Consider the following 26,621-nt stretch of genomic DNA (forward strand, 5'->3'; position numbering starts at 1 on the left):
CTGCCCATGTGCCTTTTGCTCCCTTTGCTTACGTGTCTGCCTCCGCCCAGCCCTGACTGCGTCGGTGTACACCCACCCAGACATCCTCCCTTTTTTATGCCTCAGCTGGGGTCTAGATAGACATCACAATCCTCCTGTACCACTCAGACTTGTCTTATTGTCTGCCCATGAGCCCAAGATCCCCTTGAAGGGCTCCCACGTTCATTTTTCTTTTGCTCTTTCCACAGTATGGGAGCTCGGTAATTGTTAGATATACAAATGGGTGGGGTTTAAAGCATTTTAAAGATGGCAGAGGAGAAACGCAGGAATGTTTTTCATATGATCTAGTCATTGAGGTCCCCCCAGAGTGTCTTTTTACATATCCTTCTACAGAGGACTGTTGAATGTCGTTGGTCTGATATTACACAACGTTGATGTTGAGTCCCTACTATGTATGTGCTAGCACTTCATGGCTTTTGTTAGGCACGTGAACTCCCAAAGACTCTCAGGCTCAAGGTCCATGTATCACTGTGGCTGCTGTCCACTGCAAGTAATGAAACCTGGCTGAAAGAGGCTTAAACAATAACATTTGTTATCTCTAGTAACACGACGTCCAAGGTTGGCTCATTTGGCAGCTCATCAAGTGGCGTAGGCCCTTTCCATATTTCTGCTCTGCTCTCCTTTTGTGTTGGTTTTGTCTTTAAGCTCGTTCTCATCAAAGCAGTCATTCTGGGCTTCCCTGATGACACAGTGGTTAAGAATCCGCCTGCCAATGCAGGGGACACGGGTTCAAGCCCTGGTCCGGGAAGATCCCACATGCCGCTGAGCAACAAAGCCTGTGCACCACAACGACTGAGCCTGTGCTCTAGGGCCCACGAGCCACAACTACTGAGCCTGTGCGCCTAGAGCCCGTGCTCCGTGACAAGAGAAGCCACCGCAGTGAGAAGCCTGCTCACCGCAACGAAGAGTAGCCCCTGCTTGCTGCAGCTAGAGAAAGCCTGCGCACAGCAATGAAGACCCAACGCAGCCAAAAATAAAAATGAATAAATTTATTTAAAAAAAAAAAGAAAATGGGGATGCTACTAGAAAGGAGGGAGTGTGTGTGGAGGAGTTGGACGTTGGGTGGGCAACCACTAGTATCTGCCAAAGTCCAGGAGGCAAGTGTATCAAGGCTCACATGTGCTTAGGCCCTTTGTCCCCATCTCGTTTAGACCTTCAGAAAGCCTTCCATCTTCCAGACAGTAAATGGGAGTTCAGTGAGGTTATGGACATAAAGCTAATAAGTGAGCAGCACCAGAATGCAAACTTGAATCTGTCTGATTCCAAACCCTACTTCTTTCCATCCTTATGCTGCCTTCGGCTGTGACTATGTGAATGTTTCAATTAAATTTCTCTTTGTATTTTGCCCCGATAGCAACCAAGGCTACCCATCCCAACCTCTTTTTATCTTTGTTCACCGTAAAAGCTGGATCAGAGATCTACTTTCTCAGCTCTTTCCGATTTCCCGTAGGGAAGTTAGGAGAGAATGACAAACACTCAAAGAAGGGAGATATTGTTGGTAATAAGGTGAACCGAGGTTTGGGGGAAAATAAAGCTGAATCAAAAACAACAGGGTCTATGTGTGCCTGAGATGGGAGCCAGCAGGAGGTAAGTGATTTATTTTATTTTATTTTTTGGCACGGCATGCAACATCTTAGTTCCCCGACCAGGGATCAAACCTGCGTCCCCCTGCAGGGGAAGTGCGGAGTCTTAACCACTGGACCGGGGTGGGGTGGGGGGGATGTCCCAGGAGGTAAGGGATTTAGATGCACATCCCAACTAGGTTTTACTGTGCTCTGGCATGGAGTTGCACTGGGGAGAGTTAAAACTGTCCAGTTGCTGGGGATGGGCATTGGAGAAGGCTCTGTGATGCTTGGAGCTTAAATTAGAGCTAGGTAGATTATTCATCCAAGCTTACCCTCAAAAAGATGTTTCTCTCATGTTTTCCTCTCTTATTTCACTGGCTAGAGTAACTTCCGGTGCTAAGTTGAATAGAAGCAACAATAGCCATCCTCCTTGTCTTGTTCCTGATTTTAGTGAGCTGTTTCCAGTATATATATATATATATATATATATATATATATTTTTATTTTTTTTTTTTTTTTTTTTTTGCGGTACGCGGGCCTCTCACTGCTGCGGCCTCTCCCGTTGCGGAGCACAGGCTCCGGACGCGCAGGCTCAGCGGCCATGGTTCACGGGCCCAGCTGCTCTGCGGCATGTGGGATCTTCCCGGACCGGGACACGAACCCGTGCCCCCTGTATCGGCAGGCGGACTCTCAACCACTGTGCCACCAGGGAAGCCCTGTTTCCAGTATTTTATCATTAAGTAAGATGCTGTAGGTTCCCTGTAGTTACCTTTTATGAAGGTAAGGACCTCAGTGTGTTTCCTATCTATCCTGGAGAGGGAGGCCAGGTACTGGCCATTCCATTTGACATGTGTAGAATTCTCTCTCCCAGCCAGTGGAAGGTCCATGCATCCCAGAGCTGTACAAGTGCACTTCAGCTGCTGCACAAGCTTGAATCCATGAGTAGGCTTTCAATCCTAGCTCTTTGCTGCCTCTTTAGTTTCTGGCTGTAATAGTCTCAATATGAGCCTGGGTTTTTCCAGAAGACAATGGGCGTATGCTGAAAAGTGTACAAAGTCAAGGAGCAAGATTTTCATCTCATCTAACTTGGTCTTAGCTCTGACACTTACTGTATGTCATTGGATGAATTAGCTTCTTTAAGCCTTAGTTTCAGCCACTGGGAAATGGGGAAAATAATACCTATTGCATAGAATTGCTTTAGGGTCATATAGCTTATGTAAAACACCAAATACTTCCCCAGCCATGTATTGAAACACCCTACCACTGATTTCTTAGGGAATAATTCCCTCAGAGAATAACCTCCGATAGAAAAATTGGGGTTAGCACCCTGTGTCCGTTTATCACTTCCTGTTCCATTCTGGGTTAACCTATACAACCTCTCTCCGAAAGGAATACTTTATATTTTGCAAAATTTATTAGGTCCGGAGAATTTAAGAGCTGGTGAAGTAGAATGATGATTTGGGATTTTGGAATCGGGAAAATCTAGGTTCAAAGCCCTGATGGGTCCTTTCTGGCTGAATTACTTGGACAAGGTAATGTCTTTGTCTTGTTGGTAAAATGTATGTTGCAGGGGAATTACCTTTTCCTTATTGGTAAAATATATGCCTCAGGGGAATTAAACAGATAATTTATGTAAAGTGCCTTTCACAGAGTCTGACACATAGTAGGTACTCAGTCACCATTAATTTTTCATGCTCTTGCCAAAAGTAACAAAAATCAGGGCTCTAGGACTTACAAGCCACGCTGCTACTAATAAAAGAAATAATATGATTTATTTTTTCACTGCTGTTTGGGGAAAGGCATGTGCTTCATAAATATGTATTGGAAAGTACTTAGCAAATGAGTAGAAATAATAAAAATACATCAACGTAAACAGCTCCTATAAATACGTCACTTGGTAGACAAACTAGTGTTTTATTAGTACTAAATACTATTGCTTGTGGAAAAGGATTTCAGATTACTTGCACAATGGGTACATTATTGAGTGCCTCTGTGGAAGGGCACGATAAAGGTGAAAAACAGTGATCGTGATAATACTAAAGGTGGAGAAAGGAGGAGTGTGGGTAAATGCAGCTCTGAGCCCTCCTCGCTTTAGCGACATGCACATTATTTAGCAGCGTTCCAATGATTTAGCTGTAATATATACCAGAGGGCCCAGAAAAAATCCACAAGGATATCATGAATTCTGACACCAATTATTAGGCCAATCAGTGGCTTAAGTGCACTCCCTTTCAGAACTGAGCACTCAGCTTAAGAACTAAGCTTACAAAAAGACATCTCTGGGCCTCCCCCCATCCCTTGCTCTGGACCTATTAACTTTCTATGATAATAATTAACATCAAGAGAAGAAGAGACTGGGTGGGGAATGATGTGCCTTGATCACAGGTCACAAAGACCTTTCAGAAATAAGATACACAGCTAGCTGAAAGGTACACAGCTAGCTGATGAATGGCTGGGTGGGCTCCTCCACACAATCATCTTCATTCTACCAGGGCCTTCCTCTTAGCAGTTTCCTCACTTTCTTAAGGTGAAACTAGCTAACTCTGGGGGCTTAGACTGGGAAATGCTGGAGAGGGAGGTGCCATTGAGTGAATGGGACAAACGTGGGTTTTGATGTCCTCCAGATCTGGCTTCTAATACTTTCTAACTATGGGACTTTGAATAAGCTAGTGAACTCTGGTGGGCCTGGGCTTCTTTCATGGTAATTTTGGGGACCATCACCTGCTGAGAGCCACTGTTGTGAGGAACAATGGGATATGAAAGTGAGGCAACTTTTAAACTTTTATTTTGAAACGAGTTCTGAGATGTTATGGGACTCGCTCAGTGTCACCAATCTGCACCACGGATCTGGACCCTTCAGCACCTCGTGCAGAGTTCGGTAACCAAGGCAACGAGGAGCCGCGGACGCCCTCACACCAGGGTACCGACGCCTGGCCCGGTCTCAGACTCGGAGGTCTCCGCCTCCCGCGGCTGGGCTCCGCCAGGGGACGCGCGCGGCGGCCGCGCTCTAGCCCGCCGCGCGGCTCCCCCGTCTCTATGGTGGCTCGGGAGCGGCAGGAGCGGAGGCGCGCTCCCGAGGGGGGGCGGGGCCGCGCCGGGAGCGGGGCCGCGCGAGGGGCGGGAGCGACCGGGCCGGGAGGCCGGGGATGGGTAGGGGGGGCCTACTTCCTGGGGCCGGCTGTGAGGATGTCGCGACCGCCCCCGGGTGCCCCTCAGCCCCGGAGACGCCGGCGCGGCTCAGCCCGCAGCCCCCCTGCCTGAGGCGTCCGCGGCCCGGATCCGGCCCCTCCCCACCCCTCCCCTCTCAGGTGCGGGCGGGGCAGGCGGCCGCGGCAGGTGAGGAGGAGGCGGCGGCGGCGGCGCTTGGCTCCGCGAGCGCCGGGCCTGGGGTGGGGTCCCGGGGGAGGCCGGAGTCGGGGGCGCTGCTCGGCCTCGGGTCTCGCCAGGCTGTTGTCCGGGGGCGCCTCCTCTGTGCGGGGCGCGGCCTGAGACTCTCCCTGCCTACAGGGGATGGGGGACGCCCTGCCTCGCTGGAAGTCTGCGCATTCAAGGTAGCTCGCACCTGTCCCATTAAAAGTCCCCTCAAAGGAAGCATTTCACCTGTGGGGGCAGTAACGGGAGACGTGTGTTCTCAAATATTTCCAAACGCCCTACAGATCGGCACGTTCAGTTGGCTCGTGGGGGGAAAGATACCGCTTTACAGCATAGGAAACCGAGTCAGGTACGCGGCGGCCTGCGTCTGCATTTTAAGGAACTAGCTTGACCCAGCTTCCTAGTGCAGGAGCCCTGCGGGCGTGCTGGAGGAAGGTGGAGGCTGGAGTTTGGAGGCTTGATGGAGAAGTTTGGGGATGTGGTTTTCCTTTCCCCCCCACCTCCGCCCCGCCCAGGGTCCACTGTTCTCTCTTTTGGGAGTTGTCCTCTGTTCATTTGAGGTGATGTGTGTGAGGTCGCCAGTGGCTAAGACGGAGAGGGACATGGGGCCTCTGTGCAGCTGGCTGCCCATGAAACATTTGACTAGGCTTGGGGAAGTATGCTAGACCTGGGGAACCAGAGCGTCGCAGCCGTCTGCTCAGAGCTTGATTTCAGGCTGGCAGAAGATAGAAACAGCAGCATATTTTCTCCTTTTTTGTTGGTCTGTCATTTGTTCTAGGAGAAAAAGCTGCTTGTGTAATCAAGGAAGAGTGTACCATGCTCCTCCCTGTCTACCCCAGGGAAGAATTATTGTTAGCTTGGAAATAGGGCTTTACCCACAACTGCCACTTTGCACCCTGGCTAAAGGCCACTGTTAACGTAATGAACAAACATCCCCAGGTGCATGTGGCCTTCTCAGAAAGTAAGTTCCTTGCCCATCCCTGTTACAGGTGGTTTGGAGGACAGAGACTTCCTGTCACCCCTGTTGGTGCAACTGTTTGGGGAGCAGTTGTGGTTTTCCTGGTAACAGTTCAAGTTACTGAAGTGTGGCCAAGGCTGCCACTTATTGGAACCTTTTTCTAGGAATGGGAGTAGGCAGGGGACATGGTGCTGGGCTGAGTTTGTGTACAGAATTCTAGGGTTGGGAGCTAGTTCACGGGATTTCAGGTTTGACAACGTCTTTATCGTTTTTTCCTGATTGCATTCTTTTTCACGTTCAAGGAAATAGATGATGGCAAGCATTTCTGAAACATCATGGCATATTTCCTAATAATTCTGGACTTCAGAGTACAAGTCATAAATTACAGTTTATTTAGAAGTGTTATTTTCTTAAGTTTGAAAATTGTATATGACAGTTGCAGCTTGATGTGGCAGGGCTAACAGATAACTTGATTGTGCATGAAGCAAATTTCCATGTAATCTAGGACACACACACACATTTTAATGTCTATTTAGTTTGGAAGATCAGCCCACTAAAAACTTTCATATTGATCAGGAAGACAGCTGTTATCCCAACTGTTTACATTGGGATCGGGGATTGTAAATCTTCTAAATTGACTTAATTTAACCAATTGCTAAAATGACCTGCATTAAAAGAGAGCTGTTCTCAAAGAGGTTAGAAATTAATTTGTTTTCAAAACTTTCTCATGGCCAAGCCAGTTGATAATAACTCTGCTTAGCACCCTCTAATAAGAATGCCTCTTTAAGGCCTCTTAAAATAGCAGTGGGAAAAGCATATTCAGTAACCAGCATTTTAAAAGACAAAACAAATGGCAACAATAACAGAAAAGGGCACAGTTTCTTCCCTAATTACATGTCCATTGTGATGTTTAATACAGTCACACCCATCTGTAAGAGTGTTGTGCCTAGAACTTTCTGAAAACACCTACATAAACCTAAGGAGTGTTAACGGGACTAATTCCACCTTAATTTTTTATTCTTAAAATAGTTTTTTATTCTTTATTACTGCTGTTGTTTTAAAGGTAGATTAGAGACTTTTATATTAAACTTGTACTGGCTATAGTGTTTATGTTTTGGGAGGAAAGATTTAACGTCTGCACCTTGAATCTCATAACCCTTGCAATACAGAGCTGAGTTATAATTTAGAGTTTAATGAGAATGCATAGTTTAAATTGCTGCTGCTGAGGTCTCACGGGGCGAGCTGCCTCATCATTATTGTGTGGTAATGTTACTGGTTATTATTTTTGTTTGGTTACTGTTTATTGGTAGTAGTGACTGATGTTTATGTAAGAAAGATTCTGGCTATTTGAAGGGCAGTCTTTTCATATCCAAACACACAACTTCCCATTGCTTCAATAGGGAGGTGGTGTGGTCACTTTCTTGTTTTGTGACTATATTATTTGGAGTTTTAAAATCCTAAAACTAGTTGGGCTCTTAATAGGATATCCTGTTATATCTCACATGAAAGCCATCCTAGATAGGTAGGAATCATCGGCCTTATGTGTTGAAAGACCTCAGCTCTCCCAGTTTCCAGGATTTATCAGTTGCCATGGTCAGGACAGTGGTTTTATCTAATCCTATGATGCCATTCTTAGCTTAAACCCATTATCCTCATTTATCTTCGTTAAGACTGTCATGAAGTTTCTCTGCTTTATGTAGTTCAGGTTGAATATTCCACATTTTTGACACATTGGGGCCTGTTAACGTTCTGAATTGGAGCAGTTAAGAGAATCTGCCTGTTTTTAAACATTTTCCTTTTTCGAGGCAAGCATAAAATCTGAGTTTCTTCTGGGGGAAACCAGCTCTTTAAAAATCTGATAGGAAAACAAAAGCTGGTTTTTCCAGCTTTTTACCAATATGAAGTCTTCTTAACCTTTCCTTCCTTTCTGGTTTTGCCAGTACAGTGATTAGTGACTAGTAGTGAATGATGAACCAGAGGCATTGGGAGATCCTGAAGTCTCCTGAATCATAAAAAGAAGGTCACATTGTATTCAGTGCAGCTTTAGTCTTTTTAGTGAGTTTTATTGCAAGGAGTTCTCCAAAGCCAGCCACTCCTTAAAAGATTAGGTACCTAGCAGTTTCCAACTGAGTCACTGAGGTTCTTTAAAAATACAGATTTCCCAGTTCCACCTCCTGGAGATTTTTTTTTTTTTTGAGTGGGTAAGTGATGACTGAGAATCCACATTTTATTTTATTTTAGTTAATTAATTTATTTTTGGCTGCATTGGGTCTTCGTTGCTGCGTGCGGGCTTTCTCTAGTTGCGGTAAGCGGGGGCTACTCTTCGTCGCGGTGCACGGTCTTCTCATTTCGGTGGCTTCTCTTGTTGCCGAGCACGGGCTCTAGGCATGCGGGCGCAGTAGTTGTGGCTTGCGGGCCCTAGAGCACAGGCTCAGTAGTTGCGGCTCACGGGCTTAGTTGCTGCACGGCATGTGGGGTCTTCCCGGACCAGGGATCGAACCCATGTTCCCTGCATTGGCAGGCGGATTCTTAACCACTTGGCCACCAGGGAAATGCCGAGAATCTACATTTTAAAAACCACTCTGGGCATCTACTTCCAAAAAGCTCCCCAAGTGATTTTGATCAGCAGCCAGGTTTAGGAGCCACTGTTGCATTGCTTTGAAATTATTTATAAATTGGTAGTCCCTTTAAAAGCATCATTATGTTATTCAGGATGTTTGATTTGCTAGAATAGCCCATTTCCTAGTCATGACAGATAGCAAAGAGCTTTTATAACTTTTATGTAAATTACTTTACAGAGAGGCCCCCTCTGCTGTATTATCTGCCTGGAGTCATGAGGGAGGGTTGGCGAAAGTAGCTTCCTTTATTTCCTGAGTGGACAAATGAATGATAATGTGGAAACCACTGGAGGTCTGAATGGGTAGTCAAGTCTAGTTCGGATCAGTGTTGGATAGGAGAGCTGCCTGGGAATTCTCTGTATGTAGGATTTTAAAATAAAGCCAACCTGCCAGATGTTTCATTTCTACACAGCTGAAACGCTTATTGGAAATAATGGATGCTTAATAGGCAATAAAATTTAGTCACAGGTCTTTTGCTGAGTTCATGGATGGAAAAAAATTGCTGAAATACAGAACCCTCTGAGTTAAAGCAGAATCAGGGCATTGAATATGTTAGTTAACGAATTAAACTTGGGAAAAGTGTAACAATTTAGGAAATAGACAAACCTGGTTTTGAGTCCCAGCTCCTCCACCACCTGGCTGTGCTACTTTAGACATGTTACTTAACCTCTGTGGGCTTCATTTTCTTCATCTGCAAGATGAAAATCATACCTGGTAGCATTGTTCTGTGGACGAAAAGAGAGAAAATCTCTTCTTTGTACATTGTACGGAACTCAGTGAACGTTCTCTTCTCCCACTTTCTCATAGGATTTTTATTCTGTAGGCTTAAGATGTCTTTCTAAATCTGGCCTTCTCTCTATCTCTTTCCAGGAATATCTACTCGGTCAGCTCTTTTAGAAAATGCATGAAAGAGTGAGGACTGAAGTTAAGAACTAGAGAATATGGGAAAGAGGAATGAGTCATAGACACTGGAAAAAATATTTTTTTAGAATGAGTGGAGTGTAGGCATATATCCAGAATTACTGTCTGCGGGAATAATGACATTATCCAAATTCTGCCTCAAGTATCTGCGCGGTAGCCTGGGAGCTCAGCTCAGGCTACCAGGCTTGGAGGGTGGCCCCACTAAGTAGCACCTGACGGCCCTTTCTTTCCTCATCTTCCTTTCCCCCCTCTCGGGCTCTTTTGTTTCTCTTTCCCTCTCTCCTCCCTTTCCCTCTTTTAAACTGCCCTTCCTTTCGACTTGCCAATCAGGACCGTAGTAATTTGCAGACCAGGCCCCTGGAACTCGAGGCTAAAAGAGGTTGCTGGTTGCTAACACCTGTCTCCCAGCTAAATGAATAGGCTCTTTTGTGGGCAGGATGCTAAAAAAGCTGATTAGTACAATACTGGCTTAAAGGACCTATTAATGATCCAACATATGTAAATCATGGAGTGATTTAAAGCCATTTTAGAGATTTGTTTCTTATACTATGCGTTAATTTTTTATATTGAATTAGGATGTTGGCTGAATTTTTCCATGTAAACCGTGAATCTGTTTATTGCCCAAATGGACTAATTTTTGTCATATTGATTGGGAATCATTTATATTCTAAAGAAGTTTCTACCCTTAAGGGCCTTTGTATTGTTCTGCAAATGTCTAGTGTGAAATACAATTAAAGTTTTGTTCACTGTGCTGCTGACATAATTAGTTTAATTTCTGCTCCTTATATATTTCTCTTGGAAGCTGGGAAATTAAAATACTAGATTTTGCATAAAACTGCTTTTTTGAGGGGGTGATTTTACTGTCAGTTGAACAGACTTAGGCCCAAGGGTACATTTTTTAACATGTCTTACTTAACTTTCCTGTAATAGTCTCTTTCTCTCTATAGAATCAATGTATAATTGGCTGTTGAAGCATTCAGAAGAGACAGTGTTTGGCCTTTACCCTGTGATTATATTTTTTCCTATATCTCTTTTGAGGAAATGTGTGTAATTTTTGGAAACTCCTAAGTATATTACCATTACGAGAGCATGAGAACTTTTGCAAAGGCTAGAGAATGGAGTGGTTTTCTGAAATAAGCTGTATTATTTAATTCCCTCCCCAAATCACTGCTGTGTTCTTCTTTAGATCATAGTGCTTGCAGACCTTGATGTGAAAGTGGAAAGGCTGTGATGCCTGGCAAATCCTCTTCACAATTTTTCTATGATGCGTTTCACAGAAATGGCTCTAGTCTTCAGGAACAGAAGTCACTCTCAAGGAGACTTTACACTTAATTACTCTAATCCACACTTAATTTCTTACAGGATTCTTGGAGAGATTCTCACCAGGCTGCTGATTTCATGGAGTTATGACCTATGAAGGTTTTTTTTTTTTATCTCCGTTAAGCCTGCTAACCTTTTTTTTTTTTTTTTTTAAGGGAAAGTGACCTTGGTCTGGTAATTTCTCCATTGTCCTCTCCTGTAAAAAGATAAGCAAAACCTTCTGGCTCTCTCAGCAGCCTTTTTCAGCAGCTACCACCCATGTGCTGAATTTGAACTTTACACAATTTTTGTTGAGCTAGTGTCACTTGACTTTTGAAAGCTGCCCCCTCCAATGCTATAGGTTTAGCCTGCATCTCCTAGTTTAACATTCACACGCCTTTTCTAGAATTGCATATAATTATTATATGCAATTATATTATAATTATTATATGCAATTTTAATGTTTCATTATCTCTGGGTTGTGGAGTGGTCAGGTCTCCTAGGGACAGCCGATCCAATCAGACTGCTTGGAGCCAGAGTCTGATTTGCTGAAACATTTTAACTGCCTTGATCCACTTTGAAGAAATGCTGCCTAGTCATCCTGAAATTTACAGGAAGTTAGGCCAACTGGAGCCTCTGCTGGCCTCTGAGTGGTAATGTAATTCGTTAGTAATCAGCACCATTGTTTATTTGAAACTGCTGGGTTATGTTAAAAGACTTGGAAAAAAAGCTTTTCTTAAGTAAATAGAGCAGCCTCCTCTCCCACCCCGCCCCTTCTTGTTTTACCCTTTTCATTTACTTGGAAAAATCTTTCCACTCTTATTTCTGATCACATGCATGGAATGTGATGGAATCAATATCTTTTATGCTATAGGAAAGCTTGTTTTCCCTCCAGCAATTTCTGTGAATTCCCCCTACCCCCTTTCAACTTTCATAATGATTAAGATATCTGCTTGAGAAATAACCATGCCTCATCTTCTTCTGTTGACTTTACAACCTTTTCCTAAGTCTTGAGTCAGTGGGTCCATAGCCAATGAATTATACCTCCTCTTGATCATGCTCAATTATTATCTTCATGGCGTGGAAGAAGATCCACTAGAGCATGAGCCTTTATTCCAAAATCCTAGACAAAAGGAGCGTTCTGATTTGGGGAAAGAGGGTGGAGTGTTTTCCAGGACTTTAGAGGGAGTGGGTCAGCCGAAGTTCAGCCGGTTTGAGGAATCCTTAGTAAAGGATGGTTCTCAGGAAGAGGGCGGAATTGTCTTGGAATTGATTTTGCAGACCAGTAGCCATGGTTTGGGCAATTTGGATTTTATGGAGGTGAAGAGGAGCAGTTTGGTGTTAAAGTTTTGTGCCAGGGTGTGGGGTAGGAAGGAATAGCTGCAGGGCCTAGGACTTGCCCAGTCCGCAGTGGAAAATTCTTAGGCCTTCCGGTTCTCTCACTTCTGTCTACCTCTCTTTTTACCTTTTGGGCATGACTAGATTCAGGTGCCATTCTTGGTCATTTGTCATATGCTGATGGAAGTACCTGCATAGTCATTCTGTGTCAGAGCTGAAGTTTACCTTAGCCAGTGTTTGCTGCAGAGCTGGTGGGGAAAGGGGTCAAATGTTCCCAGAGAGCTTGACAGAGGGCACTCCACCTTCCCTACCACCCTCACCATATGGTTGGACGCAGCACTCCAGGTGATTCTGAGTCATCACCCCCACGCCCATTGATCTAGTTCAGTGTTTCCCAACTGTTTGGACTGTTGACATAGTTGCAGACCGGCTGCTTGAGGAATAGTGACAGTGAACCAACCAATTAATGGGGGACATACATATGATAGTTTTGCAGTTTCACCTCCAGATGATCTTCGTCAGATTCCTAAATTTTATTTATTTGATTAACCTTTTTAATGTAGCATATCACCATGTCTTCTGTACTACCAAAACTAATATTAAAAGTGAAAATATGTTGACAGTTACATCTAATTTGGTGTTTGAGATATTGGCTATCCACACCTGCACTGTTATTTGTGGAAACGCTCACAAATAGCCGCTTGAAATCTTTCTCCTCAACTCTTTTCAGAAACAGTACAAACATAAAAATAAGCCACTAGTTTTCTTTGGGAGGGACTGGTACAAAATTCAAGAGTTCTGAATATCATGTCAAGAAAGCAGTTCTTGGACTTCCCTGGTGGCGCAGTGGTTAAGAATCCGCCTGTCAATGCAGGGGACATGGGTTCAAGCCCTGGTCCAGGAAGATCCCACATGCTGCAAAGCAACAAAGCCCGTGCACCGCAACTACTGAGCCTGCGATCTAGAGCCCGCGAGCCCCAACTACTGAGCCTGTGTGCCACAACTACTGAAGCCCACGTGCCTAGAGCCGGTGCTCCGCAACAAGAGAAGCCACCGCAATGAGAAGCCCGTGCACTGCAACAAAGAGTAGCCCCCGCTGGCCGCAACTAGGGAAAGCCCACGCGCAGCAATGAAAACCCAATGCAGCCAAAAATAAATAAAGTAATTAAAAAAAAAAAAAAAGCAGTTCTTGATGCCATAGCATGTAAATGTTTACATGTATTTTAATACACATTTGGTCTTCCCAACCAAACATCATTTTTTTAAATGGGGAAAATTGAAATTTGTTGTTACATATTACTAATATTATAAAAGCATATTGAAATGTTTTCTTTAAGTTTTAATATACTGATTTAATATACTGATTTAAAAATACTGATTTAAAAATACTAAGTATTTTAAAAATACTTTAAAAAATTTAAAAATGTGACTTTTTACCTAAAATAATTTCTTTATTGGGGTTTACACACAAATTGTGACCTTTTCTTTAATCCCTAGAGGCATTACTAAGATTATTATTGCAGTAGATCTCAAATTTTCATGTGTATCAGAGTCTCCCGGGTGCTTGTAAAAAACTGCAGTTTCCTGGTTGCTAGCCCAGACCTATAGAATCTGGGTGTTTGGGAATGAAGCTGGGGATTCTGATGTAGCTTATCTGCAGACCACACTTGGAGAAAGTAATACTGTCAGAAGGAACCACACATTAAAAAAAAATGATAATATTGAGAAATGCTGATGTTAGGGGGCTGCTTTTATTCTGCAGAGGAGGAATTCAAGGCACAGGGAAGTAAAAAGTCTCCAGTTCACCCAGCGTCTCCAAGATAGTTGGATCTTGCAGACCAGCAGTGAGGTCTTTTGAGTCTAATTGGGTACTCTTTCCATGAGGTTACACCGTGGTGTACCTCCTTATTGGTTTCTCTGATTGCCCTCAAATCAGAAGCTGTAGGATAGGGCAAGGGTGCTTTGATTCCTTCAGAACAATAAGTGACACAATTGGCATTCAACTGTACAAAAAGTTAGTGTTTCTGAAACTGGTGAAGGACCAGCTTTGTAAAGTGCTTTTTCAGTCTATTGCCAACTAATATTTTTGTAAAGTACAAGAAAAATGAATTACCAGGAAGTCATGCACTTGGATGCACAGTTCATACCTACTATGAATTTTTTTTTACCTTGACATGGATGTCCATGGAGGGTGTGCGACTGCACACTTTGAATAGCATTGTTCTATTATAGGTGGTTCTGAGGACGTCTTAGGAACTTGATATCAAAGGTCCTTGATTTTCTTCCTTAGGCTACCTGTAATTGAGGCAACCAACTGAGAACTCCCTACTTGGAGAGAGAAGTTCTGTCAGTTGGTGATTTGCTAGATCAGAACCACGATTTTAATACTTGAGGATGAGGTGAGGATACTTACCTTTAATATATTTAAGAATATATTGATAGACCTTGCATTTTGTGCCTGTATCAGGAGGGTATTTACCTCCTTTGACTAAATATTAGAAGGGAGTTTCCAACTACTTGGTCTGTAACTTTACTTACAGTTAATAAAGATGCTTAAAGGTGGGAGACAAAATAAAATTTGACGGTGTGCCGTTTCTTTGAGACACTTCAGCGTGTTTGGTTTTTAGAAGCCTTTTGTAAGTAATCTAGGAACAAGCATTACTAGTTTGTGTGGCTATAATGTCAAAATGAGTGTTGATTTGGAGCAGGGGAAAACAAATCTCTCCATGCATGCATTGTGTCCTGGTTTAATTGCTTGGTTGGATGAAATGTCAAACTTGATAGATTATTGGAGCTGTTATTTTTATTTTGGTGGTTAAACAATAATGAAACTGTTTGGATGTTTGCGGGGAACACTGCTTCCTGTGTCTGGACTTTGCTCTGGAGAAAGTTTCAATTGTTCAGAAGCAATACTAGTTAGAAAATGCAGCTTCTATGGCTCCTAGCACAGCTGTCTAAACTATTAGCTGTATTGGGGCCTTTGGACAAGCATTGTTTAACACTTTTGGACACAATTTATGTTTCTGATTCCAAAATGTCTATGGTTGTTGCTGAATAGTTGGGAAACCTAGAAATGGGAGAGAGGTGTCTAGGTAAAGTCAAGCCTTTTTTCTTTAAGCATCTCTAGAACAAACTCCATCTTTCTTTCTTTCTTTTTTTTTTTTTAAAATTAATTATTTATTTATGGCTGCGTTGGGTGTTTGTTGCTGCATGTGGGCCCTCTCTAGTTGAGGCGAGCAGGGGCTACTCTTCGTTGCGGTGCGCGGGCTTCCTATTGCGGTGGCCTCTCTCGCCGCGGAGCACGGGCTTCAGTAGTTGTGGCTCGCGGCTCCAGAGCACAGGCTCAGTAGTTGTGGTGCACAGGCCCAGTTGCTCCGCGGGCATGCGGGATCCTCCCAGACCAGGGAAGCCCCCAAACTCCATCTGTCTAACTGGGGTAGGGAGGGGTGGGGAGGCTGTGTGATGAGACTGGGCCTTGCTTTCTTAGGTACTGTTCAGTAGAATAGCATGTGTGCCAGGCTACAGAGGACTTTGGTCATTATAACCTTATGGTACTTCTCTTTATACCCTATTTTACCTGTATAAAAATTATCAGTAGTTATTGTGTGCTTTTTGTGTGCCAAGGATTTTGTTATATGAACTCATTTAACCCCTCCCAACAATTCTGCGAAATGTAGGCACCAGTATCTGTGTTCCGCAGATCAGGAAATGCGGCACAGAGAAGTTGAAAATGTGCCTAAGGCCACACAGTGTTTGAACCCAAGTAGTCTGGCTGGAAAGACCCGCTCCCAACCACCAGACCCCAGCTGCCTCTCACTCCATCAGCTCATCTAATTATGATTACTTATCAGAGTAAGTCTTTAGAAATAGGTTCTATTTCATAGAACGTGGGCTTAAAATTATCCTTTTATACATGGGCCTCCTTGTGTGGAAGGTGATTTTAGAATGTTATTAGCAGTCTTTGTTATTCCTTTACTAGTTTTAATTCCATTAGCACTGAAGGATTTTTTTTTTTTTTTGTCTTTTAAATTTTTGGCTGCATTAGGTCTTTGTTGCTGCGTGTGGGCTTTCTCTAGTTGTGGCAAGGGGGGTCTACTCTTCCTTACAGTGCGCGGGCTTCTCATTGTGGTGGCTTCTCTTGTTGCGGAGTATGGGCTGTAGGTGCATGGGCTCAGTAGTTGCAGCACACGGGCTTAGCTGCTTCGCAGCATATGGGATCTTCCCAGACCAGGGATGGAACCTGTGTCCCCTGCCTTGGCAGGCGGATTCTTAACCACTGCGCCACCAGGGAAGTCCTGAAGGATTGTATTATAGTTTATTCCATGTTTTAAAATTGTAATTGTGTTTGATATATCAACCAGTCACCCTCAAAAGCACATTTGGCTAAACAGCTGAAGCATTGGGTTAGAGGAGAATTTATTGGTGGGTTTTCTGTTAAAAAAAAAATTTTTTTTTTCGAGTGTCTTTCTGTTTTTCAATAGGCCTTACCAGTAAATTGACCCTTGTGTAGGATACTGTAGATGTTGGTGGCCCGAGGGTCCTCGTGTTGTAAGTGATACTGGAATAAATGGTGGTAGACCACTTTCAGTAAGAAGCCCGGATGAGTATAGAAACTAAAACTTTGTGCCTGAGACATGTGACCTGCTTTCAGTACATGTGAGCCCTGGCTGGGAGAATCACAGAGGAAGCATCATTTAAATTTTTTCCACTAACCTTTCCCTCACATTTGGAGACTGCTACTGAGACTTTTGTAGGAAAAACTGTTTGTAGTAGGAAACCTGTCACATGTGAGGTGCCCCACGCCAGTAACCACATCTTTCACAATTTATGTGTCTGATCGCTGCAGTTTTCAGATGCTTTTGATTTCAAGCAGGACACTTTGGGCTGAATGCTGAGCTTAAATTGCAGTGAGAGTTCACTCTGCATGGGTTACTTCTGCTGCCTCCTGGCTCATTGCTCGCAGCCCTGGGGAAGCTCAGATAAAAACACCGGTAGAGATGGGGCACAGGTAATGCCTGAAATGTATTTTAGGTGGTTGAGCCAGCAACGGACTCATGCTTAAACAATCTTTTTTTTTTTTTTCTGGCATAGTAGGGATGGCAGAATAATATGAAATGTGCTTTGCCTTACAAACAATTCACCTTCCTTAATTCTCCATAGTGGTTGGACAGTTGAATGAGTAATTGTAATTGCACATTTATTGTCACATACATCCCTTTCCCCCCAACCAATCCTTGTCAACCAGTAATCTGTTCTCTATCTGTATAATTTTGTCCTTTTTGAAATGTTATGGAAATAGAATCATAACAACATGTGGCCTTCTGAGGTTGGCATTTTTCACTTAGCATGATGCCCTCCATCCAAGATGTATTTAGTAATGTATTTAATAATGCTTTTTATTACTAAATAGAATAAATAGTATGGATGGATGTATCACAGTTGTTTTTTTAATTGAAGTATAGTTGATTTACAATGTTGTATTAGTTCCTAGTGTACAGTAAAGTGATTCGTATATATACTTTTTCATAGTCTTTTCCATTATTGTTCATGGCAAGATATTGAATATAGTTTCTTTTTTTCAAAATTAATTAATTAATTAATTTTTGGCTGCATTGGGTGTTCATTGCTGCGGGCAGGCTTTCTCTAGTTGCAGCAAGCAGGGGCTACTCTTCGTTGCGGTGCGCAGGCTTCTCATTGCAGTGGCTTCTCTTGTTGCAAAGCACGGGCTCTAGGTGCGTGGGCTTCAGTAGTTGTGGCACGCGGGCTCAGTAGTTGTGGCTCGAGGGCTCTAGAGCACAGGCTCAGTAGTTGTGGCACACGCGCTTAGTTGCTCCACGGCATGTGGGATCTTCCCGGACCAGGGCTTGAACCTGTGCCCCCTGCATTGGCAGGCGGATTCTTAACCACTATGCCACCAAGGAAGTCTTTAGTATAGTTTCTTGTACTATACAGTAGGACCTGTTGTTTATCTATTTTATATTTTGTAGTTTGTATCTGCTAATCCCGAACTCCTAATTTATCTCTCCCCCATCCCCTTTCCCCTTTGTTAACTATAAGTTTGTTTTCTATGCCTTGGATGTATCACAGGTTTTTAAATTTAATTAATTATTTAATTTATTAATTAGGTTGTGCTGGGTCTTTGTTGAGACAGGCAGGCTCCTTAGTTGCAGCTCACGGGCTCCTTAGTTGTGGCATGCAAACTCTTAGTTGTTGCATGCATGTGGGATCTAGTTCCCTGACCAGGGATCGAACCCAGGCCCCCTGCATTGGTAGTGCAGAGTCTTAACCACTGTGGCACCAGGGAAGTGTCTGTATCACAGTTTTTTAACCATTTACCTATTGTAGGGCATTTTGGTTGTTTTCAGTTTGGGGCTGTTACAGATAAAGCCATTATGAACATTTATGTACAGGTATTTGTGTAGATACAAGTTTTAATTTCTCTGGGTTAAGTGCCCAGGAATGCAATTGCTCAGTCTTACAGTATGTGTATCTTTAGTTTCTTAAAGAAACCACCAAACTATTTTCCCAAGCCCTGTACCATTTTACAGTCTGTCCCACCAGCAGTGTATGAGATCCAGTTTCTCTGCATCCTCATCAGCATTTGGTATTGTCCCCCTTTTTTAACTTTTCTAATAAGTAGCATATCTGTTTTTTAAGTTCATCAGACTACTTGTAAAACTGACTTGACTGACAAAGAGCAAGATTTTTGAGTCGTGGTTAGCCCTTCATGTGGCTCTTTCTCTCTACAGTGTTCAGTGGTCTGTTGACCTGCTTTTTAATCCCCTGCCCTGGTGTCCCTGAGAGAGAGAAGACTAACCAGGACTAACCAGGGGGAAGTGAGGACATGAGCACGAGACTCAGTCTCCCCCTAACCTGGCAGGACATAGCACAGTACCGCTTCTGGCTCAGAATGACGAAAAACGAACCAACAATGCTGTCCCAACACTGAATTCTGGTTGATTCTTATGTTTGCCTCAGTGAATATAGCCTTAAATATGCTGAAAATTTGGCTCAGAATGGCCCTAAGAACTTGTTCAAATTGTTCTGTTTCATTTTCTTTGTCAGGTGATCTTAGGTACTTTATTTCTGGTAATGTTAATTAGCTTATACTCCTCATTTAAATACTAAAATAGCACAAAGGTGTATATATAAAGCAGAAAGTAAACCTCCACCCGTACCAAAAGTAACACTGTTAAGTGGTTCTAGACTTTTTGACTGTATGTTTTGTATCTCTCTCTCTGTATATATACATATGTATGTATATGTTCTGTGTGTGCTATGTGTGTGTGTGTGTGTGTGTGTGTGTTCTCCACCTGCTATTCTGTATTCTCCACCTGCTGTTCTGTACTGCTTTTTTTTTTTTTTTAATGGATAATATATTGTGGGCATTTTTCCCTGTGATTCTTTTTTAAGTGTTTAATGCCTGCAACAAAACTTTGGGTTCGTTTCTCTAACCCTTTTTTGTTCTATTGTAAAAGGGATGAGAGAGATACCATTGAAAGACCCAAACAATATGTATTTTATTCCTAGTTACATGCGTTTGGGTTGAAATAAGGTTATGCCTTTATTTGCAGGTAAATCCTTAGAATTCTGGGTGTTGGGATCTATCTATCCACTCTATTATGAATAATGCAAGTCTAACTTTATGATGTGATCTCTTGCAAGCCTTGAGGGAAGCAAGAACTGTGAGCACAGTAATCTTTAGAGAATGTATAGTCCTTTGGGTATTTGTCTACTCATTGGCTGCTTAGTCAGATGGAGTGTTTTCTTAAGTGCTCCTTAAATGCACAGCGCAGTTTTTATTTTGATATCTCTCCTTCTGTCTTCTCTGCCTCTTCCACTACTTTGATTACCTTGATGGGACATTCAAGCTGTGCAGTCTTACCCTTTTATTTCCATAGCCTACAAAAGCCAGTTTGAAGATTAACTGTAGGTGAAAAGGTAATTTATCTGCATGGCTAGAAATCACCCATCAAGATGAAACGTGTGTCAACAAAGGCCCCCTAGACTTGGGGACCTGAAGGAAGGTAACTTAATCTTGTGGCATTTTTAGTGGAAACCAGGGTGAAAATTTAGGAAGTTTGACTTATTGGAGGCAGAGCATGAGTATGAGGGTGGAGAGACAGAGAAAGAGAAGGGGGCAGGGAGGGGGGAGAGAGAGGGAGAGAGAGAGAATGTGTGTGTATATTTGGGGAAGAGAAAAATCTAGAGCTATAGAGTAAATAAGAATTATGAATTAAGGTAATCTTCAAAGTTGAATTACAGAATCTTTGTTCTGAGAGGGTGGCTACTGGGGAATAGAACATGAGCTTACCAGTTACTTCATTATGAAGCTCTTGGAGTTGTTTAGGTGATGGAGTTTGATGACAAGGGCCTTTTCCCTGCCCTTCTTCTGTATTAGCAGCACAGGGGGAAAAATGAAGAAATAGTTTTGTATAGAAAATCACACCCGTCGAATGGTTCCAAGATTTCCGTTGCCAGGTTTCTAAAGTGAACTGCCCAAGATAGCAGTTTAGTCACGTCGCTGACTTCTTTTCTCCCAATCTTGTCATCAGGTCATCAGGCTGTGTCCTGTCAGCTTTGGAGTCTTCCTTTTCCTTCAAAGTGGGCTTGTTACTTTTTCAGTTCCTGACATTTACTAATCTAGTATTTCATTGTGCCTGAGGTAGGCAGTACCCTTGATGTTGGCTACCTTTCTTCTTTTTTTTTGGTTTGTTTTTGTTTTGTTTTTTTAATTAATTTTATTTTTTATTTTTTGGCTGCTTTGGGTCTTCGTTGCTGCACGCGGGATTTCTCTAGTTGCAGCGAGCGGGGGCTACTCTTCGTTGCAGTACGTGGGCTTCTCACTGCGGTGGCTTCTCTTGTTGCGGAGCATGGGCTCTAGGCGCGTGGGCTTCAGTAGTTGCAGCACGCGGACTCTAGAGCGCAGGCTCAGTAGTTGTGGCGCACGGGCTTAGTTGCTCCGCGGCATGTGGGATCTTCCCGGACCAGGGCTCAAACCCAAGTCCCCTGCATTGGCAGGCGGATTCTTAACCATCTGCACCACCAGGGAAGTCCGCTATTGGATACCTTTGTGCACTATGAAGTATTATGCCACAGTGGATAATAAAGTGCCCAAATTATATTATAGAACAGATTCTGGTAACTGCAGCTCCGGGGACCGGCTTGGCTGGTGTGCCCTCCTGCAGCTCGGGGGTGGTTTTGCCACAAAGTGCTGTGAAGCAGGTTGAGCTTCATTCAGTGCCGGTTCCTATATCTGAACACTAAAGTGGCTCGTTAAAGATTAAAGGGACTGCTGGGTTCTTCTGGCCCCAAGATGGAATGATCCCCGCCATGGCAACAGCCGCTGTCTCCCAGGAGAGGCCATCTTATCCAGCAGGGTTGTGCTTCCAAATGTTACAGTAAGCCTGCGGTGGATGATGCTGTGGTGATAAGTTGCCATTTAGGCACTCTTGACATATGAGCTATATAGCATCCCATGGTTTGAATTTCTGGGCAAAACTGCCTCATCAGGAAGTCAGAAGCCTCTACTTTCAAGCTGTGCCTTTGCGGAGGTTTTCTCCTTTGTTCTATTTGACTGTTCTGTTGAGTCAAATGAACTTCAATTTTCACAGTCATAAAAATTCTGTTAAGCCCGTTCTACTGCATCCCAGGTGTGAAAATGTCTCAGTCTAACAGGACTGTGGGTGGCAGCGAAAATCCTTAAGATAAGTAGTTAGGATAATTGCCTCTGGAGGCTTGAAGAAAATAATGGTCCAGTCAACAGAATAAATATAGTTCAATTGTTATATTCTTGATGGTTCTTGTGGGTGAGGGGACTAATGTCTAACACCTGCTCTGTGAGACTACTGTTCAGTTTGATGGTCTTCGGGGAAAAAAACCCCAACTTTTCATTTTGGACTTCCCTGGTGGCACAGTGATTAAGAATCCACCTACCAATTCAGGGGACACGGGTTTGATCCCTGGTCTGGGAAGATCCCACATGCCGCGGAGCAACTAAGCCCCCGCCACAACTACTGAGCCTGCGCTCTAGAGCCCGCAAGCCACAAGTACTGAGCCCATGCACTACAACTACTAAAGCCCGCGTGCCTAGAGCCCGTGCTCTGCAACAAGAGAAGCCACCACAATGAGAAGCCCGCGCACCGCAACGAAGAGTAGCCCCCACTTGACCCAACTAGAGAAACTCCGCCCGCAGCAACACAGACCCAACACAGCCAAAAAACAAACAAACAAAAACTTTTCATTTTACAGTGCTTAGAGATCAGAGCTATGACCTGTCTCCCAAAACATGATCCAAGGCCTCTCTGTATCAGAATCACTTGGGAGAGGGAGATGCTTATTAAAAATTCCGATTCTAGGGGCTTCCCTGGTTGCGCAGTGGTTGAGAGTCCGCCTGACGATGCAGGGGACATGGGTTACTGCCCTGGTCCGGGAAGATCCCACATGCCGCGGAGCGGCTGGGCCAGTGAGCCACGGCCGCTGAGCCTGCGCGTCTGGAGCCTGTGCTCTGCAACGGGAGAGGCCACAGCAGTGAGAGGCCCGCGTACGGCAAAAAAAAAAAATTTCCAATTCTGGGGGCTCCTTCCACTTCTGCTAATTCAGAGTGTCTGAGAGACTGGGTTGGGAAGTGATCCTTTTCAATAAGCACCACTGTTGATTCTTAAGTACCTCTAGAGTTGATTCTCGAGTATCCTAAAGTTCACTTCATTTTTCATGCCTAATTTCTGTGATTTATTAGGTGATAGCTACTTGGTTGACATTCATTGTCTTTTTTGAAGAGTAGGTACTCTAGTTTAAAAAAAAAAAAATTATAAGATCCCTGAACATCCAAGATTAGAATTTAGCAGTGTCTCTAATTATCAACAAAGTGAGAAAGCCACTGGTTCTTGGAAATTTGGATTTATCAGTTCACTGTCTTCTCAATCATAAAAAGGACGTGGGGGGAAAGAAAAAGGATATGGACATAAGTAAGATTAATTTTGTTAAAAAGAGGAAATGTGCAGTATTATTTAGGTTGCTAGGAATGGGGAAGCAGGTAAAAGGAGGCTGTTGAGAGGAAAGAGTGAGATGGGGAAAAGGTTAAAGTAGTTTATAAACAGTAGAACATTTAAAACTTTAACTGAATTTTAAATTACCAAGTAATATTTGAATATATGCTTGTTGTAAAATGTATTCAAATACTGGTAAAGCTAAAATACCTCCTTGATCTGCTCCCATTGTGCTTCCCTCCCATATCTTTTTCTATGGATTTGGTAATTTTCTATGGATTTGGAAGACTACAGAATCCTAAGAAATGACTATTTTAATTTCTTTTGACACCTGCTTGTTGTTTAAAATGTTAAGAAATATCAGAAAACAAACCAAATATGGGCTATAAACGGCATTGCATATTTCTGTGCAAGTAAAACAGTGGGTATGGTGTTTGCAAGATGTGTGTGTATATATACATACACACATACATACTCGTACACAAAAGCATACATGCACACATACACATGTTAAATATCTCTTGTGACCACACATAAAAAGTAAGTCTATATAGCTATGGGTGTGAATTAACTTTGTCTGAGTTTTAAAATAATATATTAAAAAATATATATATTGAAGGAACTTAAGCACAAAGCCACAATTATTTTGTTTATTTCTCATACAGTCTCATATTCTTGGAGTTTTCATATAACCTTATAAAAGCTCAAGTGCCTGAAGCCATTAGTTCAAGTTTAGCATCTTTTTAGAGCTCTACACGTGTAATCCTCAGCCTTTCCTGGCTAAAAGAAGGAACTCAGATGGAGTATGGTTATATTCAGGGGAAACTGATCGGAACTGTACAGAATCCCACAGAGGGAGACGATAATCTGAGCCTGCCCTCCTCACCTGCTGAGTGGTGCTTGTCTTAGCAGAATTAGGAAGTTCTGACGCTTCTGTTGCGCTTTGCATCATTTACATTTACTTCCTGGGCACAGTACCATCTGGATTTTCTCTTCCTCATTTAAAGTTTACTAATATAGAATGAGTCAGAAGCTTTTAACAGTATTCTATTTTTGTTTCCGTATTTGTCTCTACTGTATGTACCTTGAGAGTTGCTCTATATTAGGATGTTTGTGACTTATCATCAACTACAGAAATATTTTTTAAAGTGTGGTCTGTGAGATAATGGTTATCAACTGCTTTAAAGATGCTTTTATCATTTGAAAAAGACTAATTAACACATACTGTAGGAAAACTTCTTTAAACACAGCTATTTTCTGGAAAGGAAAACACTGAAGGGGAGGAAGTAAAAGAGGGAACATTTTATAAAACCTTCTAAAAGGCCAGTGTGGTTATCCTGTTGGAATAATGTAATTAAGGGGCATTGAATTGGATAAAATAACTTTTTTTTTAAACTAGCCCCGTGAAAAGGAATAGAATTAAATAGCATAGTTTTTAAACCCGCATTCTGACAATCTGCATGTACATTTTAACGAATCCTAACATTTATTGAATGACAGGCTGGATTGGCAGCTACATCCAGAGTTGATGCCTTGAGAGACCTACCTGACAGGATGAACAAGGCTAGGTGTGGTGGCCTTGAATGCCCATGCTAAGGAATAGCTGATAACCATGGGAAATTTTGAGCAGGGAACAGAAGGATCTGATATGAACTGTAGTTTCATTCTTGTAGAATGAAAACACGGAGGAAGCAAGGACTTAATCTTTTGTTTTCTTTGTCTAGCACCATTGTCAGTTCTAGCCTGTCAGGGCAAATTCAATAATAATTAATAGCTGTTGATGAGCCAGTCATTCTAGAATCGATTTTTTTTTTTTAAAGACACCAATTGTACTTGAACATTTGTTACTTTTTTTAAAAAATTAATTCTTTTTTTTTTTTTGGCTGTGTTGGGTCTTCGTTTCTGTGCGAGGGCTTTCTCCAGTTGCGGCAAGCGGGGGCCACTCTTCATCGCGGTGCGCGGGCCTCTCACTATTGTGGCCTCTCTTGTTGCGGAGCACAGGCTCCAGACACGCAGGCTCAGGAGTTGTGGCCCACGGGCCTAGTTGCTCCGCGGCATGTGGGATCTTCCCAGACCAGGGCTCGAACCCGTGTCCCCTGCATTAGCAGGCAGATTCTCAACCACTGCGCCACCAGGGAAGCCCTAGAATCAATTTTTTAATAAGCTGGCCAATAAATGAGAATTGACATAAATTTAAGGATTTTTCAAAAGTAAGTGTTAATGTGATTTTCACAGACTCCTATGTTCCTTAAACATCTAGTAGGTGTGATGGTGGATAACTTAGCTTTAGCATAGAGAATGTGGCAGCTGATTAAACAAAGAAAACCCTCCTATGTATCTGTGTTAATTAGAGAGCATGAGTTGTCTAAGGAAACAGAAAGGTCAGAGAAAGCCTGGTGGGGAAAAAGAACAGTGAGCCTGGTCAGAGCTGACAGAATTCACCCTAATGATTTGACCAGCTAGCCATGACTGGGCAGGTCCCCCCATGACTGGGCATCCTCTCACCCAGATGTTCTAATTTGTAAATGCAAAGTGACTTCTTTATCAGCCTCTTGGGGAAATCTCCAGAGCTCGTGGACCTGCTACCTTCAGTAATCGTGCTGTCCTGAGCCCCAGGCTGTTTTCAGGTGATATTTCAGAAGGTGACTGACCACTGGAACTTTTCTGGGTGACCAGCAGCCGGGGAACGAGGTTCACCTGCCCCCAGTAATCAGCTTTCCATTTGAAAGAAAAATCAGTGGGGTGCCTCTTGTTTTCTAGGTTGCAGTTGATTGCGGTTGGCTCAGGCTGAGTTGTTTGGGAAATGAGTTTTGCCTGGCGTGAGTCAGCACTGCCCTGGGTAAACCGCCTGCTCTGTTGCAATCTTGCTTACCAAAGATACGTCCCCAGGCAGCACCATTCACTGCCTGAAAGCCGCTGCTGTTGGTTCCTGAGATGATCTCATCTGAACCCGGCTCCAAGGACCTCAGCAGCGGCAGGAACCGGAGGCAGCTTGCTTTCTGCCCTGGCCATGTTTTGAAACAGGCAAAATCAGGTAACCCCAGACTGTTTTTTCTTAGTGTCTTGAGCTAGACTGAGCTGATGCAGAAACTGGGAAGAGCCTTAGTCTTTAGAAGTGAGTCAACGTGTTATCACGTTGGGTATCTGAAAGTCCTTCAACTCTTTGGAGGGGATGTTAGGGGAAAAGTTTCATTTCCTTTGGGATCTGGATGTGGTTTTGGACCTAATAAGACCGTTTATTATATAAACCTTAGAGAAATCAAACAGGTTTACAGCTTTATCCATCTTTTGCTGTTGTAGTCTCTATTCTTTCTGTGTCTTGTGAGAAATGGTTTAGTCATACTAAACCATTGTTAAAGGAAGAGAGAGGGGCAAACATATTTGCTTTTCTGCTTAATAATTTTGACTCCTGAATTGTAGAAAGCACTGTCTTACCAGTGAGTTTCTGAGGTGTTAATGAAGACCCTCCCCTCATTCTGTTCAGACTGCCGCCCTATCTCCTTCCTGCTCTTCACTTCTAAAC

General features: G+C 43.2%; 1 protein-coding gene across 7 annotated transcripts in view; it reads left to right on the forward strand.

Moving 5' to 3' along the window:
- The first annotated feature begins 4,743 nt into the window (after window positions 1-4,743).
- Window positions 4,744-26,621, forward strand: part of RFFL (ring finger and FYVE like domain containing E3 ubiquitin protein ligase) — a 67,541-nt gene continuing 45,663 nt past the window's right edge. For 2 of the 7 annotated variants that reach the window (XM_027099766.1, XM_027099768.1), the window contains exon 1: window positions 4,747-4,940. In XM_027099766.1, coding sequence (XP_026955567.1) covers window positions 4,751-4,940 — 190 coding nt within the window. In that variant the 5' untranslated portion in view covers window positions 4,747-4,750. Of the gene's footprint in view, window positions 4,941-4,984; window positions 5,156-25,843; window positions 26,133-26,621 lie in introns of those variants that run through there. The other 5 variants (XM_027099771.1, XM_027099765.1, XM_027099774.1 and 2 more) reach the window with 5 other exon arrangements.

The sequence above is a fragment of the Aethalodelphis obliquidens genome, unplaced genomic scaffold, assembly GCF_003676395.1.
Source record: "Aethalodelphis obliquidens isolate GAN/ISIS:26980383/991018 unplaced genomic scaffold, ASM367639v1 scaffold139, whole genome shotgun sequence".
Taxonomy (NCBI): Eukaryota; Metazoa; Chordata; class Mammalia; order Artiodactyla; family Delphinidae; genus Aethalodelphis; species Aethalodelphis obliquidens.